Genomic DNA, 18,048 nt, shown 5'->3' on the forward strand with positions numbered 1-18,048 from the left:
TTCTGTTTATATACTGAGGAATCAAACCCAGGGCTATATGTATGATAGTCAAACATTCTACCACTAATGCAAGATTCCAAGTCTTTTTTATATTTTTTAGTTGTAGCTAATTTATGAACTTATCTGTAATCACATTGAAAGATTAGCTATATTTCCTAGGGAGTGTGCAAAAGTTAGGTACTTGGGTTTCAATTCCAGTTCACAGGATTAATGCTACATGTAAAATATATAGAACAGTTACTGTCACAGAGTAAGGGCTTTAACAAATTGTAGTTCTTACTATGTGCAGAAGATAGTTATTTTCCTTATGTATGAGTTGGGATTATCTATTATGAAAAATACACACACACACACACACATATATATATATATATGGTGCATATGTGTGTACAGATTCACAGTCACATGAATATATTATCTACATAAATTACCACATGCACATTTATACATGCAGATACATGGGGCATGTGGAAGCTAAGTTATACTATATAGTTTCAGTTTCCTTGCCACAAATCCTATGTTAGTCAGGCATCAGTGGCTCATGCCTGTAATCCTAGCTATTCAGGAGGTTGAGATCTGAGGATCATGGTTCAAAGACAGGCCGGGCAGGAAAGTCTGCAATAAAACCACCAGAAAACCAGAAGTGGCTCTGTGGCTCAAGTGGTAGAGCACTCACATTGAGCTAAAGAGCTGAGGAACAGCACCTAGGCCCAGAGTTCAAGTTCCACGACCACCACCAAATAAAACTCCCATGTTAGAAACTCACATTTTCCTGCTTATCACTACTTTTTATTACTTTTCTTTTCTTTTTTTTTGCTTCTTGTTTTGAGCCTAGAAACCAAAACTTGAACTTTAATACTAGCCTATTGTATTAGGTTTTTTTTTCTCATTCTAATGACTCTTCCTTCTTCCTGCCTCCTCTCCCCCAACCCCCCTTTCCTGCTTCTCCTCCTACTTTGGTATAAGTTTATCTAGATCCTTGTTTTTAGCAAAATAAAATCTTCAAATAAGTGAATAGAGCAAATGCTACCTGGGATGATGTGTATCACTAGTGCCAACCACTTGGGATAACTTGTATATAGGATGCTTGGTCCAATCTTGAACAACATGATCCTGTTAAAGAAAAAAGAAACTGATAGAGCTCATTCTAAGAACTGGAAATATACACTTTAGGATTATGCTTTTTTTTTTTTGGCTGGTATTGGTATTTGAACTCAGATCCTCACACTTGCTTGGGCAGTCATTCTATTGCTGAGTCATGCCATCAGTTCCATTTCTTACTAGTTACTTTTGGGATAGAGTCTTGATTCCTAATGGATGTGTATCTGAACTATTACTGTCTGCCTATTTGAACCTTTCTGCTGTTGCTAATAGGCATGGGCCATTGTATTCAGCTTCCTTCTTTTGAGATGGAGTCTCAGAGATCTCTTCCTGGACTAGCCTGGTACTGTGACCCTCCTATTCTTGCCTTCCTTATAGCTTTTGATGACAACCAAGTACCACTATGCCCAGCTGTGTATTGAGAAAGAGTAGTCATGATCTTTTTCCTCCTGAGCTGGCCTTGATCCATGATCCTTCTGTTCTTAGCCTCACAGGTAGCTTCACAGGGTTGCAGATATGTGAGCCAAATTGCTTGGCTGAATTTTTGTTGTGTGTGTAATTTAAATGTTTTTGCTGTTTCCTCCCTGTAAACAATGGAGTTTAATCATTGTGTAGATCAGTCTTCTTTAGAGAAGTCAATGGTAAGTATTCTGTCAAAGCAACAACAAAAAAATAATGATTTGATTTAAGTGGTGTAGGTTAATCCTTTTGTCATTCTTTCCAGAGAGTATGTGTCTGAGAATGTTGTTAGGGCTATATGAATTAGCTTTTCATTATTTGGACTTAGTCCAGCTGTGCATGTTTTTTTTTTTTTTTTTTGGTCCAGTTGTGGGGCCTGAACTCTGGGCCTGGGCGCTGTCCCTCAGCTCTTCAGCTCAAGTTAGCACTCTACCACTTGAGCCACAGCGCCACTTCCGGCTTTTTTTCTTTTTGCTTATGTGGTGCTGAGGAATCGAACCCAGGGCCTCATGCATGCAAGGCAAGTGCTCTACCACTGAGCCACCTTCCCAGCCCCTTTTTAAATAATTTTTATACCATGTGGCTGCTCAACATAAGCCCAAATATAGTGCTCAATGAAGAAATGATTTTTGTTTCAACTCAGGAACAAAAACTGGCTCTAATTGATTTATTGAAGATGAGATTAAGTCTGTAAGGAGATATACCACTATGGCTATGTATTCTGTTCTGTGTTAGTTGGCTCAAGGATTATGAGAATTTTGATTCTTTTTTTAGGTCTACCACTTTAGGATGAATTCTTATAAGAAATGTCTTTATTTTTCCTCTTTTGGGGGGGAGCATTTTTCTATAATCTGTCACCTCTGGGTCTCTTTATCTTTTTTTCTTTTCCATATGTCTTTTCTCAGTTCCTTTTGGCAGATTTTTGACATTTTTAAATGACTGTAGATTTTGTGTGCTTCCTGTTTTCACTGAAAATGAGATTAAAAAAATTTTTTTTTAGACCATTACTTTGTTTTATCTATCTGGGAAGAGAAGGGAAAAACTGCCTAAGAATCATTTTTAACCTTGCTACAGTGTACTTTCAGAAAATAGAAGGGTTATTAATCAGATAGAGAGAGGATTACACACATGTATTTATAGCCTAAATGGCTTGTGTCCTGTTTTAACGGTATGTTACTGTGAGGGGTAGTCAGTAGACATGTGATGGAGGTGATTGTGTAGAATGCTGGGGAGATATGTGGCTGAAGCTGGAACTATGGTGTTTCATATGGATGCCGCCCTCCAGCCTCCTGCCTTATATCATGGCTGAGGAGACAGATGTACACCAAACAGTGCCATTGTTTTCTTTTTTGAGTTGACTTTTGTGCTGTTGAGAGTGACTTCTGTTTTGCGTAAGTTTCTGTTTCTTCATTACCACAGGTGTTATTTTATTGAGTGTCTTTAAGTAAGACTTGGGTGAGTAGAACTTCACTGAAATTGGTTGGTGTCAGGGTAAACATAAAATCTTCCTTAGTGTAGATGGGAGATTATGGTATTGCCTTTTAGTCAGCTTGTTTTAGAACAAATTCGGTTACTAGTAAATCTGTCCTTTTTTTTATTTTAAGGTTAAAATGAGCTTGTTGGTGGATTTGACAAATACTTCAAGGTTCTATGACAGAAATGACATTGAAAAAGAAGGTATCAAATATATCAAACTTCAGTGTAAAGGGTAAGTTATGGATTAAGAATTCTTAAATGAAAACCTTTCACTGAAATTTATATTCTCCTCTTTAAAATATTTTTTCCATGTTATTAGACATGGGGAATGTCCTACAACTGAGAATACCGACACCTTCATTCGTCTGTGTGAACGGTTTAATGATAGAAACCCACCTGAACTTATTGGTATGTTTGTCTTTACTATTGTTGACAACTTTGTTTCACATTTGGGCTTATGTTCTCCTTTTGCAAGTGAGTTGATAGTTGCCCATGCTGACCTCATGGTCCTCCTGCCTCCTCTTCCTAAGTGTACCATACACCATGTTTTTTTCCCTCTTTAAATAGTCACCAAATAGTGTTTATTAAAGGAAGAGACTAACTTTTGTGTGTAGCTTGTTATAAGTCTTTATTGCTTCTCTCTAAGCATGCTGTTTAGGAAAACTCATAAAAACTACATTTTAAAGTAATAATTTTACTTGTTTTTCTTTGTGCAGTTGTATTCTTTGGAGAATTGAGAGAGAAAAACTTCTAATTAACTGTTTTATGTGTTAATAAGAACCCAGTATAATATAGATTGAAGTAGAAACATTTGCTTTGACCTGCCAAGTTTTGGACTACAGGTGTTAGCAATTATTTATTGTATTAATAATCTGAAGCTAATAATAACAATTGGCTTTAGAACCTGTTGTTGAAAATATCCTTTTTTGGGGGGGAGGGGCAGTTGTGGGACTTGAACTCAGTGCTTGGTCACTGTTCCTGAGCTTTTTTTTTTTTTGGGTCCGGTTGTGGGGCCTGAACTCTGGGCCTGGGCTGGCCGCTGTCCCTCAGCTCTTCAGCTCAAGGCTAGCACTCTACCACTTGAGCCACAGCGTCACTTCCGGCTTTTATTTTTCTTTCTGCTTATGTGGTGCTGAGGAATTGAACCTAGAGCCTCATGCATGCAAGGCAAGCGCTCTACCACTGAGCCACCTTCTTAGCCCCAATGTTCTTGAGCTTTTTTGCTCAAGGCTACCCTGTATCACTTTGAGCCACAGTGCCACTTCCGGTTTTCTGGTGGAAGTAAGTGTCTCATGGACTTTCCTGCCTGGGCTGGCTTAGAATCCTGATCCTCAGATCTCATCTTCCTGAGTAGCTGGGATTACAAGCATGAGTCACCGGTGCCCTTTTAAGCAAAAGACACTGAAAAATCATGTTTAAGGCCTTCAAGGATTTAGAAATTGGTCAGCTTTTATATTTAAATTACTTTTTTAGTTTCAGAAAATAATTTTCATCAGTCTTGCCTACCTTCTTGTGGAAGTATACTTGTTGACCAATAATATACATTTCTGATTTATTATTAAAGATGTCCTGGGTTTAAAAAATCATTGAGCTGGGCTCTGGTGGTTCACACCTATAATCCTAGCAACTCAGGAGGCTGAGATCTGAGGATCACGGTTCATAGCCAGCCTGAGCAGGAAAGTCTGTGAGACTCTTATCTCCAATAAATCACTAGAAAACCAGAAGTGGTGCTGAGGCTCAAGTGGTAGAGCATTCGCCTTGAGCTGAAGAGCTGAGGGACAGTGCCCATGCCCAGAGTTCAAGCCCCATGACCGACCAAAAAAAAAAAAAAAATCACTGAAAAATAACCAGTCTAATTGCTAATTCATTAATGCCAGTTGACTTCAGTTTTCAGTTGATAATTGATGGTTGGTATGTGTGTGGGCTAATTCTGTAGGCTTAGGAATTTAAAGTTCTTGAAACACAGATACTTGAAGCCTTCTGTAAGGAAGGAAGAACTTTACATTCACATTCCCTTTATTTGACCCTTGGTACCAGATGTTTGTAATTGTTAGCTGTCCTGGAGAAGTACCCCTTAATTTTTAAGTTACGGAAGTACTCAAAGCATATGAATTAGTAAGAATAGTAAAATAAAACCCTGCATTAACAAGATTTAGTAATGATTGTTTTGTTCATTTTTTTCATCTTTTCACTCATAAATGTTTCTGAGTATTAATTATTTTGTGTGTGTCTGCTGGAATCAGGGTGCTGTCACTGAGCTGTTTGCTCAAGGCTAGCACATTCTACCACTTGAGCCACAGCTCCACTTCTGACTTTTGGTGATTAATTGGAGGTAAGAGTTGCACAGACATTTCTGCTTTGAATAGTGATCCTCTGAATAGCTAGGATTACAGGTATGGGCCATCAATGCCTAGCTGGTTTTGAGTATTTTAAAGGAAACTGTAGATACCATGACATATAAATACCTCTGTATGCATTACTAGTTGATAAGGGCTTTCAGTTTTTATAATCAATGTGCTGCTTGTTATTAAACCAAACAATAGATTTTGAACTCCTTACTGTCCTAAAATCTAGTCCGTTTTTTCATTTCCTCAGTCATCAAGGCCTAGACACTGTCCCTAAGATTTTTTTTTTGAGGCTAGTGCTCTGCCACTTGAGCCACAGCTTTACTTATCGCTTTTGGGTGATAAGAGTCTCATGGACTTTCCTGTCTGGGCTGGCTACGAATTATGATCCTCAGCTCTCAGCCTCCCAAGTAGCTAGGTTTACAGGCATGAGCCACTGGTGCTTGATGGCAATAGCTTTTTAAAGTAAGTTTTGAAACCATTCAAATATGTTTATGTAGTTTTTTTTTTTTTAGGTTACACCTTTAGTCTCTCTGATTTTTTCTCTTTTAATGCCACAAATTTGTTGGAGAAATCATATCATTGTCCTGTAAAATATTTTGCATTCTAGATTCATCTCACTGTTTTCTCATGGTTTCAATTACATGTTAAGTATCTTTTATCTAAAATACTTGGGACAGAGTGTTGTAGATTTTTTTTTTTAATGGGGATATTGCATATTCATAATAAGATACCTTTCAACTGGGAACTAAGCCTAAATGTGAAATTTGTTTGTTTCATATAAGTAATTTTATACAGTAATTAAAAAATTTGTACATGAAACAAAGTCTCATTTCACTATGGTATCACCTCTACATTAAAAAAATTGGAAGCATTTTAGACTTGGAATTTTTTTTTTTTGGGGGGGGGGTCTGGTCATGGGGCCTGAACTCAGGGCCTGGGCGCTGTCCCTCAGCAATTCAGCTCAAGGCTAGCGCTCTACCACTTGAGCTACAGCGCCACTTCCGGGTTTTTCCTTTTTTGCTTATGTGGTGCTGAGGAATCGAACCCAGGGCCCCAGGCGTGCAAGGCAAACGCTCTACCACTGAGCCACCTTCCCAGCCCTAGACTTGGAATTTTTGCTCTGTTTGTAACTTGTTTCTTTCTCTACTGTATGTCTTATAAATTAAAGGTGAATCTAGAAACATAATTAGGTTCATTCTTAGGATTTTAGATAAGAATACTTCATATTGGTACTCTCTACTTCTTTTCAATACTATATCAGGAAGCACATAATATCTGATTATTGGACTTCTTGTGGTACTAAGTATAAGTGAGTTCAAGTGGTGACAGCAGGTTATAAAGTTTTCCATCTATCTTTTATCTAATGATTTTAGTCTCTTTTCTCTCACAGTGGTAACTGACAAAATGGCAATTTCTTGGATTCTTTTATTCATGTATTAGCTGGGATTTTTCTTGGCCAAAAACTACTCTTTTTTAGTAGTTTGGTTATCCAGAAATATAGTTTGTACTGGAAAAAACAAATTATTTAACTCTTTGTTTTGATTTCTTAAATTTCAAAATAATGAACTGACCTTTTTGCAACCTCCAATGGTAGTTGATTAATTGCATTTTTGGAGTGTCTATGAACTCATTAACATTTTTCCCCTCTCTCCTTCCCTCCCTTCCTTCCTGGTATTAGAAAGGTGATATAAAGGGCTGGGAATGTGGCCTAGTGGTAGAGTGCCTCCCTAGTGTGCATGAATCCCTGGGTTCGATTCCTCAGTACCACATACACAGAAAAAGCTGGAAGTGGCTCTGTGGCTCAAGTGGTAGAGTGCTAGCCCTAGCTAAAGAAGCTCAGGGACAGTGCCCAGGCCCTGAATTCAAGCCCCATGACTAGCAAAAAAGAAAAAAAAAAGATATTGTACAGGTGTGGTTACATAAGTCAGGTAATGTAATGAGTACATTTCTTTTTGGACAATGTCACCCCTTCCCTAGCTCTTGCTTAGTTTTTCCCTTCTCACCCACCCACAAGTTGTATGGTTTATTTTCAACTTAGTGTCTAGTGAGTACCACATTTGTTCACTCTTTTGTCCCTCTATTTCTGTTGCCCCTTACTTTCCCAACGACAGATAAATGAACAAACAAGACAAAAAGAAGACAAAGCAAAGTCAACAACAAAGGAAAGAAACCTTTCACTTCTATTTCCTGGGGTTCATTTTGATAAATATTACTTTGTATGACCAGAGGCACATAGGCATTGTGCTTTTTGTGTTTCTCCCTTAAGGTCTCCTTGTGCCTAGGGTCCTGTATAATTTTATCATATCCCAGGGTATTTTAGATCTAGCTTCCACATATGAGAGGAAAAACATGCCCTGTTTTTGTCTCTGCTTGGCTTACCTCACTTAACATTCATTTCCCTGCAGATGGCATAAGATTGTTCTTTCTAATGACTGTAAAATTCCAATGTGTATAGGAATCACATAAATTTTTTATATAATTGATGGATTTAAATCAGCTACAGTTTTATCAAACACATTTATTTTAGTGTCCAGATTGCTTTATCTTAAACCAATGGGAGCGCTTTCAGGTTTTCTTTTGGGAGGGTATCTTTTTATATCACTCTTACCAGTGTTTCCTGGTTTCTAGAAAAACTTGTTTTCTAACTCAGGGCTTAGGTGCTGACCTTGAGTTTCACTGTTCTCAAGGCTAGTGCTCTTCCACTTCAGCCAGAGCACCACTTCTGGCTTTTTTCTGAGTAGTTTATTGGAGTTAAGAGTCATACAGACTCTTTAAAGCCAAGCCCAGGCTGGCTTTGAACTATGACCCTCAGATCTCAGCCTCCTGAGTAGCTAGGATTGCAGACGTGAGCTACCAGCACCCCACACTTTTTTTTCAACATTAAAAATTTTTATTGTACATCTGAATAATAAATGATACAAGGCATACATGGCTAGTTGAACTTATTTTAACTTAAAGGAATGAGCAGAAGACCTAAAGAGACTCATAGTATATAAACATAGTATATGACATAGAAAGTAATGTCTTTATACAGTGAACTGTTAGAAATATTAAGGTTATGCATATCTGGAGCTCTCGAACTTGAAATTAATGTATAGAGTGGACCTGTGTAGTATATTCAAAACAAACCAAAACCAAACGAACTGGATACTGAAACTGACTGCCTTAAAATGCACAGACAAATCAATGTACAACAGAGCTGTTAAATGAAAAATAGTCAAGCCCAATGCAATGAAGTAGTTCATCTTCTCAAATAATTTGTGTGCGTGTATGTATGTATGTATGTATGTATGCATGTATGTATGTATGTGTTTTTTTTTTGGCTGTAATGCTTTTAAAAAGTCATCCATGGAGCCGGGTGCTGGTGGCTCACGCCTGTAATCCTAGCTGCTCAGGAGGCTGAGATTTGAGGATCATGGTTCACAGCCAGCCCGGGGAAGGAGAGACCGTGAGACTCCTATCTCCAATAAAACCATCAGAAAACCGGAAGTGGCGCTGTAGCTCAAGTGGTAGAGCACTCGCCTTGAGCTGAAGAGCTGAGGGACAGCGCCCAGGCCCAGAGTTCAAGCCCCACGGCCGACAAAAAAAAAAAAGTCATCCATGGGTGTCAATGCCTTTATAATTTTTTTTTACATGTAAAAGAATAATCATTTTATTAAAATTAAAAAAAAAACAGCAACCAAAAGAAACCCTCCATACAGGGTTTTGTTACATAGTCCAGGCTGACCTTGAGGTCAGTTTGTAGCCAGGCTGGCCTTGAACTCACATTTCTCCTGATCAACCTCTCAAATGCTGGGATTTATGTATGTGTTTTTATGTATATATATGTGTGTGTATATATGTATGTGTGTATATATTTGACCTTGAAGAAGAAACTTTCCAAATAGTATGAAAAATGTATCCCTTCTGAGCCGGGTGCCAGTGGCTCATGCCTGTACTCCTAGCTATGCAGGAGGCTGAGATCTGAGTTTGAAGACAGCCCTGGAAGGAAAGTCCATACCTCCAATTCACCATCAGAAAATTGGAAGTGGCGCTGTGGGCCAACGTGGTAGAGGGCTAGCCTTGAGTGAAAAAGCTCAGGGACAGCACCCAGGCCCTGAGTTCAAGCCCTGTGACTGACAACAACAACAACAATAACAAAAATAAAAAATAAAAAGGATACCTCTGTATTGAATGAATGTAGCAATTTGATGATGTTATCTGTGTCCATGGAATGGGCCCATTTGTCACTAAAACCTGTGCTGGTTAGGATTTGTTGTATTTTATCTGCTATACTGAAATCTTCTGTTACAATATTATGGACCGAACAGTGAATTCTGTAGGTTTTTTTTCCCTAATAGCTATTGTACTGCACTTGATTTAAATGCAGTAGACAGTGTCTTGTTTTTCCTAACAAAGGTGATCCTACTAGGCCAACCCATTCCTGAAAATTGGTGGGTAGTGGTGGATTCTTAGGTTCTATCCTTATAGTACCTGATTCCACCTTGGGTAGTGGTTTGAAGTTACTTTTCCCAATTTTCACTAAATAGTCTAAATGGGCTAACAACTGTGTATTAATTGAGGGACTGCAGTATAACTTATCTCCAGGCTTAGCAGCCAGTCAGCAGCAAATTCTTTTTGAAATGTTAATTGTAGCACATGTGAAGAATGGTTGGTGCAGCGACAACTTGAAGAAAAAAGGAGAAGAAATCTGATCAGACAAATTTGCCACTCATGCACACATCAAAGCACACAAATCACAAATCAGATTGCAGCACATCACCCACTAGTACTTGAAATTTGCTAACCAGAGAAGTGCCCTGAATTCTTTTGTGAAGTTTAGCTACTAGCTTTGGGTCAAGTTCATAGGCAGCTACCTTTTTTTGCCTTGTCTAATAACTTTACAGTCATGTTGCCAGTCCCAACTTCTAAGTACCACATCAGTTGGTCTTAGAGTGGCCTTACCGATAATGCTGTTAGCAATCAGAGTATTTTTTCAAAATGTTTTGTCCAATCCATGTGTTGAATATGAGTCCTCCGGCCAGTCTCAGCTCTCTGACTTCACCTTTGGCATCTCTGCTGGAAGTGGTCTAGGAGTACGGAGGTAGTTAGCTGCTGTTGGACTATGTGGGAACTGGGGCCTGCTGTGGCCAGCTGCTTAACCATTAATATTTTTTATTAAATAAAAATACTGAAACATTTGAGTCATAATACAGTTTTACTAATTGTTAACATTACTTTTCTCTCTTGATCATTTCTATTGTTCATTTAAACCAGAGTATTTTAGCTTCCTTTGTATAAGATTAGCTACCTCAACTGGCTCTCATCTCTTAATTGTGGATTAGATAATCACTTCCTACTTTCTGTCACTGTAGGCTAGTTTGCATTTTCTATATTTTTGTGAATGGAATTATGTACTGTGTGCTTTTCACGTAGCAAGATGGTTATGAACCATTTTCATTTCATTTCTTAGTAACTTGTCCCTTTTTATGGTTGACTGTTACTCATTGTATGAACATTTGGTTTATTTGGAGTTTTGATCATAATCAATAAAGTTGCTATTGACATTTGTCTTTGTGTTGCTCTGGACTTTTGACTTTATGCAAATATATGTATGAATATGCATTTTTATTTTCCTTAGCTAAGGAATGTTAGATTGTCTGGGTCACTTGATATCTGCAGAATGTAACTTAGAGACTGCCAAATTGTTTTCCAAAGTGATTTTAGCATTGTATTCTTCCTCCATCAGTATGATGATTTCCAGCTATATTTTCACAAACACTGTATATGATCACTTCTTTTAATTTTAACCATTCTAGTGAGTGTATACTAGGAACCCATTGTAGTTTTAATTTATTTATTCTGATAATGATGTTAAGCCTTATTTTAATGTGCTTTTTATGTGTTTTTTTTTTTTTTGCCAGTCCTGGGTCTTGAACTTGGGGCCTGGTCATTGTCCCTGAGCTTCTTTGCTCAAGGCTTGCCCTCTACTACTTGAGTCATAGCACCACTTTCAGCTTTTTCTGTTTATGTGGTACTGAGGAACTGAACCAAGGGTATCATGTATGCTAGGCAAGCACTCTTATCACTAAGCCACATTCCCAGCCTCTTCATGTTTTCTTTTTTTTTTTTTTTCTTAATTTTTTTTTTTTGTCTTCTTTTTGGTCTGGGGATTGAACCCAGGATGTTGTACCTGTTAGGCAAGTGCTTTGCCACTGAGTGACATCCAAGCCCCTTCATGTGCTTTTTAATCTAATGTATCTTCTTTTGTAAAGTGTCTGCTAACATTTCATCTCTCTCTCTCTCTTTTTTGTGTGTGTGTGCCAGTATTGGGGCTTGAACTCAGGGCCTGTGCATTGTCCCTGAAATTCTTCTGCTGAAGGCTGGCACTCCATTGAGCCACAGCATCACTTCAGGCCTTTTCTGCTTATGTGGTACTGAGGAACTGAACCCAGGGCTTCATGCTTGCTAGGCAAGCACTCTACCACTAAGCCACATTCCCAGGCCTCTCATCTTGTTTTAAGCTGGGCACTAGTGGTTCATACTTGTTATTCGAGCTATTTGGGAGGCTGAAATCTGAGGATTATAGTTTGAAGCTAGCCCAGGCAGGAAAGTCCATAAGACTCTTACCTCCAATTAAAAAAAAAAAAAAAAGAAGAAGAGCTATGATTCAAGTGGTAGAGTAATATCCTTGAGCAAAAAAACTTAGGGACAGCACCTAAGCCCTGAGTTCAAGATCCAGAATTGGCACACAGACACACACACAAAATTTCATTCAGCTATTAAAAAATTAAAGTGTCAGTGCCAGGGTTCTTGACCCACATCTATAATCCTAGCACTCAGGAGATTGAGGCAGGAGGATTGGAGGTTTGTGGCCAGCCAGTCTGGGATACATAGTGATACCCTATCTCAAAAAAAAGAAAGTACAAGCTGGACATGGTGTCAACTCTCTAAAGGTGGAGACTGGAAAATATTGAGTGTGAGGCCAGCTAGCTATGTAGCAAAGCCTTGTACACTCCTATTACTCCCCTGCCCAAAAGGATATTTCTCTTAGTGAAATGTAAGAATCCTTTAAATACTGCAGGTATATGCCTTTGGCCATGTATGTGTATTGAGATTATTTTCTATGGCCAATGTTTTTATTAGTTGCACCTTTCTAAGAACAAATATTTACCATTTTGAACTAATCTAAATTATAATTTTTATTTTATACTTTTTGAATTGTATTGGAGATGGTTTTCTCCATACTAAGATGACAAAACTTTTTCTCCTCTCTTTTCTTCTAGAAATTTTGTAGTTCTAGCTAAGTTCATTTCTATATTTGATTTTGATCGCCCTCTATCAACATGACAGTGCACATATAGAGTATTTTGTAAAAGGTAGCATTAAAAGGAAATAATCTTAGGGGCTGGGAATGTGGCTTAGTGGTAGAGTGCTTGCCTAGCATGCATGAAGCCCTTGGTTTCATTCCTCAGTACCACATAAATAGAAAAAGCCAGAAGTGGTGCTATGGTTCAAGTGGCTGGTAGAAAACTAGACTTGAGCAAAGGAAGCTCAGGGACAGTGCCTAAGCCCTGAGTTCAAGCCCCAGGACTGTCAAAAAAGAGAAAAAAAAATCTTAAATATCATCACATCCATCAATTTAACACAGATAATAGGAAAAACTTTAGAGAACTGCAAGTGAGTCATTTAACCAGACAGGAATGTTGTCATGTTAGTTATGTTCACCTGATTATTATTATTTTCAAAGTAGTTAAAATAATCTTGAATTGGTCCTGGAAGAGAATTTAGGAAAAATAAATTTCCTATTCTGAACAGATTTTTTTTTTTTTTGTCGGTTGTGGGACTTAAACTCTGGGCTTGGGCACTGTCCTAAGCTCTTCAGTGTAAGGCAAGCACTTTACCACTTGAGCCACTGTGCTGTTTTCTGGTGGTTACGGACTTTTCCTGCCCAGGCTGGCTTTGAACTGTGATCCTTAGATCTTAGCCTCCTGAATAGCTAGGATTTCAGACAGGAGCCACCAGTGCCCGGCCTAAACAGGTTTCTTCTAAAAAGTTTATTTTGAGAGATTATAAGCTAATGTTAAGGTATTCTTACGTTTTTAGACTTGAAAATAATTCAGTGTTTTTGTGCTATGCAATTATTGCCAGTTACTTTTGCTAATTACCTTCAACTTCAACTAGCAGGCAATCCCTAGATGAGTTTGTATTTGTTTTGCTCTAGTTTCTTGATTTTTTTTGACTTTCTTTTACATATGTGCCATTGATCTTTTATCCAGTATGTTATTTGATAAATTGGAAAATTCAGTTTGTGGATTAGAGATATATTTGTGTGTGTGCTTTGCAATGTTTGATGAAAATACCTCCTTCTTTAAAATTTTTGGGTTTTTAATGAGAAATGTAAGACAGAGTTTTAAACCAGTAAATGAATATAGTATATTTGAGCTTTTGTCTAAAACATTCTATGTAACTTAAATAGACAAATTATTAAGTTATAAGCTTTTTAATTATACAAACAGAATGTAAAAACTGAAACATTTTAATGACAGGTTGGAACTTTAAGACATATTATGTCCTTCAAAGTGATGTATTAAAATTAATCAAATGCTTTATTTTCTAGGTGTTCATTGTACCCATGGTTTCAATCGCACTGGTTTCCTCATATGTGCCTTTTTGGTGGAGAAAATGGATTGGAGGTATTTATATCTTATGTTGGAAGAAAATGTATTTAATGATTTATAAAATATTGTATTGATGTTTCAGTTGTAGCATTTTATATTGTCATGTGTTTCAATTCATTATTAGGATAGTTCGAAATGATTTCTTTTCTTCTTTTTTTTTTTTTTTGTGTGTGTGCCAGTCCTGGGGCTTGAACTGAACTTCTTTTGCTCAAGGGTAGCACTCTACTACTTGTGCCACAGTGCCGCTTCTGGCTGTTTCTGTTTCTGTGGTACTAAGGAATTGAACCCAGGGCTTCTCGCATGGTAGGCAGGCACTCCCACTTCCAGCTCCGTGATTTTCATTTTTGATATATCAATCTTTAGAATTTTGTCACTTCATTATTTTGTGCTGAATAGCACCGTAGTTAAGGGCTTATAAATTTATAAAAATACTTTTTTTATTACTTTTTTTTTTTGTCTGTCATGGGGCCTGAACTCTGGGCCTGGGTGCTGTCCCTCAGCTCTTCAGCTCAAGGCTAGTGCTCTACCACTTGAGCCACAGTGCCACTTCCGGCTTTTTTTTCTTTTTGCTTATGTGGTGCAGAGGAATCGAACCCAGGGCCTCATGCATGCAAGGCAAGCACTCTACCACTGAGCCACCATCCTAGCCCAAAAATAGTTTTTAAAATATAATTTTATTGTTATTAAGTGTTGTACCGAGGGGTTACCATTTCATAAGTCAGGCAATGAGCTCATTTTTGTACTTGGTTCTGGGACTTGAACTCAGGGTTTGGGCACTGTCCCTGAGCCTCTTTGTGCTCAAAGCTAGTGCTCTACTAATTGAGCCACAACTCAACTTCTGGTTTTTTAGTGGTTAATTGGAGATCAGAGTCTCATGAGGACTTTTCTGCCCATGCCAGCTAAGAACTGCGAATCTCAGATCTCAGCCTCTTGAGCAGCTAGGATTACAGGTGTGAGCCACTGGCGCTTGGCCAGAAATACCCTTTGGACAGTATCACCCCTTCCTTTGTTTTCCTCCTGTTTTCCCCTCCCATCCCTGGGGTATTTATGAATTTTTCCTATATATTTTTTTCTTATAGAATTATCAGAGGCAGATTCTTCTGGCATTTTGTTTGTATTCTCTTTTGGAAATCACTGTTATTTCCCTTTTAGATAGTACCTTCCATATAAATACTAGGAAGAGCTTACAGTGTTATGTGAAGGAAATATGTTTGGAACAGGGTATTTAAAATAATCAACATCTTTATGGACATAATGTTATTTGTGAAATATATTTTTAGATTTTGAGAGATTAGAGTCTTACATGAATGGGATATTACTAATATAATTTTTTTTCATTAATTAATCAAAGGTCATTATGTTCATGAAGCTTCTTACACTATTCATCCTTTCTGAACAAAATCTGTCAAAAATACATACCAGATTGTACATTTTCCTTTTTATTCATCCACAGTAGTTCTTTACCTCATGGACTTTTCAGCTCTGGCCATTCAGAAGCTCTACACAGTAACTCTAGACTCCTGTGTTATACTCAGCAATGCTTACCTCTCTTTTGTGACTTGTACTCTTAGGTCCTGGATCCTTTGGATGTTTCTGAAAAACAATATGCTTTTATTTTTTGTTCACATCTAGTGTTCACTTTTTGTTTACTGCTGTTTTAAAGCCTCAACCTTTAACCTTAGAGGTCAGTCCCTCCTCTCCCTCCCTCCTCCCCCAGTCCTGGGGTCTGAACTCTGGGCCTGGACGCTGTCTCTCAGTTTTTCAGCTCAACTAGTGTTCTACCACCTGAGCCATAGAGCCACTTCTGGTTTTTTCTGCTTATGTGGTGCTGAGGAATTGAACCCAGGGGCTCTGCGTGCAAGGCAAGCACTCTACCACTGAGCCACCTTCCCAGCTCCCTACCTTAGAGGTTTTATTTACATTCTTCAGCAGCGCTATTCACACCTCTATGATAAACTCATAGAAATGTAGAGTTGAGGAATTATTAGTGTCTCTAATATTGAAACTGTCTCAAATTCAGTTTCTCTTAATTGAATGCCTTGAGATTGAAATCTATGTATGTCCATTTTATATACCTGTCTTATTTTTTATGGTGTCCTGAATATTAATAAATTTGATAAGTTTGCACAAGTGGAGAACAGTGAATATTTGCATGGTGTTTATTTTTTATAGTATTGAAGCAGCAGTTGCTACTTTTGCCCAAGCCAGACCTCCAGGGATCTATAAGGGTGATTACTTAAAGGAATTATTTCGTCGCTATGGTGATATAGAGGAAGCACCACCACCACCTCTATTGCCAGATTGGTGTTTTGAAGATGATGAAGAAGAAGATGAAGATGAAGATGGAAAGAAAGAATCAGAACCTGGGTCAAGTGCTTCTTTTGGCAAAAGGAGAAAAGAAAGGTTAAAACTGGTAATGTTAAAATATAACGTAATATTTTTTACCTTCTTCTGTAAACATATTGGAATTTGGGAGAGTAAGGTGGGATGTTGACAGTGTTTTTTTAGATAGATTTATAAAATTGTTTCATTTTAGTTTCTTCTTTTCCTCTCCCTCCTCACTCCCCTAGACAAGTTTTTTTTAATTGAGCTCAGACTGATCTAGAACTTGAAATTCTTCTGCCTCAGCCTCTTAAGTGCTGGGATTACAGGTATGTACCACCTACCTGCTCATTGTGGCTGTTTTTAAAAGGTCTTCTATTCCTCCCTCCCCCCAATAAAGTTTTGCTATGTAGTATATGTTGATGTGGAATGTTTCAGTCCCTCTGCTTTAATCTGAGTGCTGGGAATATACCAGTATGCCTAGCTATTTCTAAAGCTTCTTGATAGCCAAGAAGCTGGTGTTTTTTTTTTTTTTTTTTCCCCTTGTTGGTTGTGGGGCTTGAACTTGAGACCTGGATACTGTCCCTGAGCTCTTTTGCTCAAGGCTAGCGCTCAACCACTTTGAGCTACAGTGCCACTTCTAGTTTTCTGGTGGCTAATTGAAGATAAGAGTCTCACAGATTTTTCTGCTTGGGCTGGCTTTGAAATGTAGTCCTAAGATCTGAGCCTGCTGAGTAACTAGGATTATAGGCATGAGCCACTGGCACCTGTCAGAAGCTGTCTTTTTTTTTTAAATTTTATAATTTTTTTCTTTTTTTTATTGTGAAAATACTGTACAGAGGGGTTACAATTACATGGGCAAGATAGTGAGTACATTTTTTTTTTTTTTTTTTTGTCGGTCGTCGGGCTTGAACTCTGGGCCTGGGCGCTGTCCCTCAGCTCTTCAGCTCAAGGCGAGCGCTCTACCACTTGAGCTACAGCGCCACTTCCGGTTTTCTGGTGGTTTATTGGAGATAGGAGTCTCACGGTCTCTCCTGCCCGGGCTGGCTTTGAACCGCGATCCTCAGATCTCAGCCTCCTGAGTAGCTAGGATTACAGGCGTGAGCCACCAGTGCCCGGCAGTGAGTACATTTTTATCAAGCATTGTAGCCTCCTTCTTTGTTTACCCTTCCCAAACATTCTTTTTTTTTTTTTTGGTCCGGTTGTGGGGCCTGAACTCTGGGCCTGGGCGCTGTCCCTCAGCTCTTCAGCTCAAGGCTAGTGCTCTACCACTTGAGCCACAGCGCCACTTCTGGCTTTTTTCTTTTTGCTTATGTGGTGCTGAGGAATTGAACCCAGGGCCTCAGGCATGCAAGGCAAGTGCTCTTCCACTGAGCCACCTTCCCAGCCCCTAGAAGCTGTCTTTTTTAAGAGAAAAATTCATCCTGTTTTATTTCTTAGGTAAACTAAAGAACTCTTAGATAATATATTGAGAATACTTCTTTACAAAGAATACTGCTTTTTACAAAGCAGTATTGTGAGATCGTGAAAGTAAATATTTGAGAAGAATGTATACTAATACTTTACAAAATTATCAAACAGTTAAAATTATTTTACATATGAATTCTTTCCTAGATGGTGTTTTCACACTTTCCATGATATTAAACTGAGAAAACTCTCTCTTTTTTTTTTTGTTAGACAAG

General features: G+C 38.2%; 1 protein-coding gene and 1 pseudogene across 3 annotated transcripts in view; one reads left to right on the plus strand and one right to left on the minus strand.

Annotated features, from left to right (window-relative positions):
* Window positions 1–18,048, plus strand: part of Rngtt (RNA guanylyltransferase and 5'-phosphatase) — a 224,082-nt gene that overhangs the window by 11,660 nt on the left and 194,374 nt on the right. For all 3 annotated transcript variants that reach the window (XM_042679559.1, XM_042679560.1, XM_042679561.1), the window contains exons 3-6: window positions 3,165–3,268; window positions 3,356–3,444; window positions 13,984–14,059; window positions 16,217–16,457. In XM_042679559.1, the coding sequence (XP_042535493.1) occupies window positions 3,165–3,268; window positions 3,356–3,444; window positions 13,984–14,059; window positions 16,217–16,457 (510 nt within the window). The remainder of the gene's footprint in view (window positions 1–3,164; window positions 3,269–3,355; window positions 3,445–13,983; window positions 14,060–16,216; window positions 16,458–18,048) is intronic.
* On the minus strand, window positions 3,492–10,106 carry LOC122107731 (annotated as a pseudogene).

The sequence above is a fragment of the Dipodomys spectabilis genome, unplaced genomic scaffold (assembly GCF_019054845.1).
Source record: "Dipodomys spectabilis isolate Male_0828 unplaced genomic scaffold, ASM1905484v1 ptg000053l, whole genome shotgun sequence".
In the NCBI taxonomy this organism is placed as follows: domain Eukaryota; kingdom Metazoa; phylum Chordata; class Mammalia; order Rodentia; family Heteromyidae; genus Dipodomys; species Dipodomys spectabilis.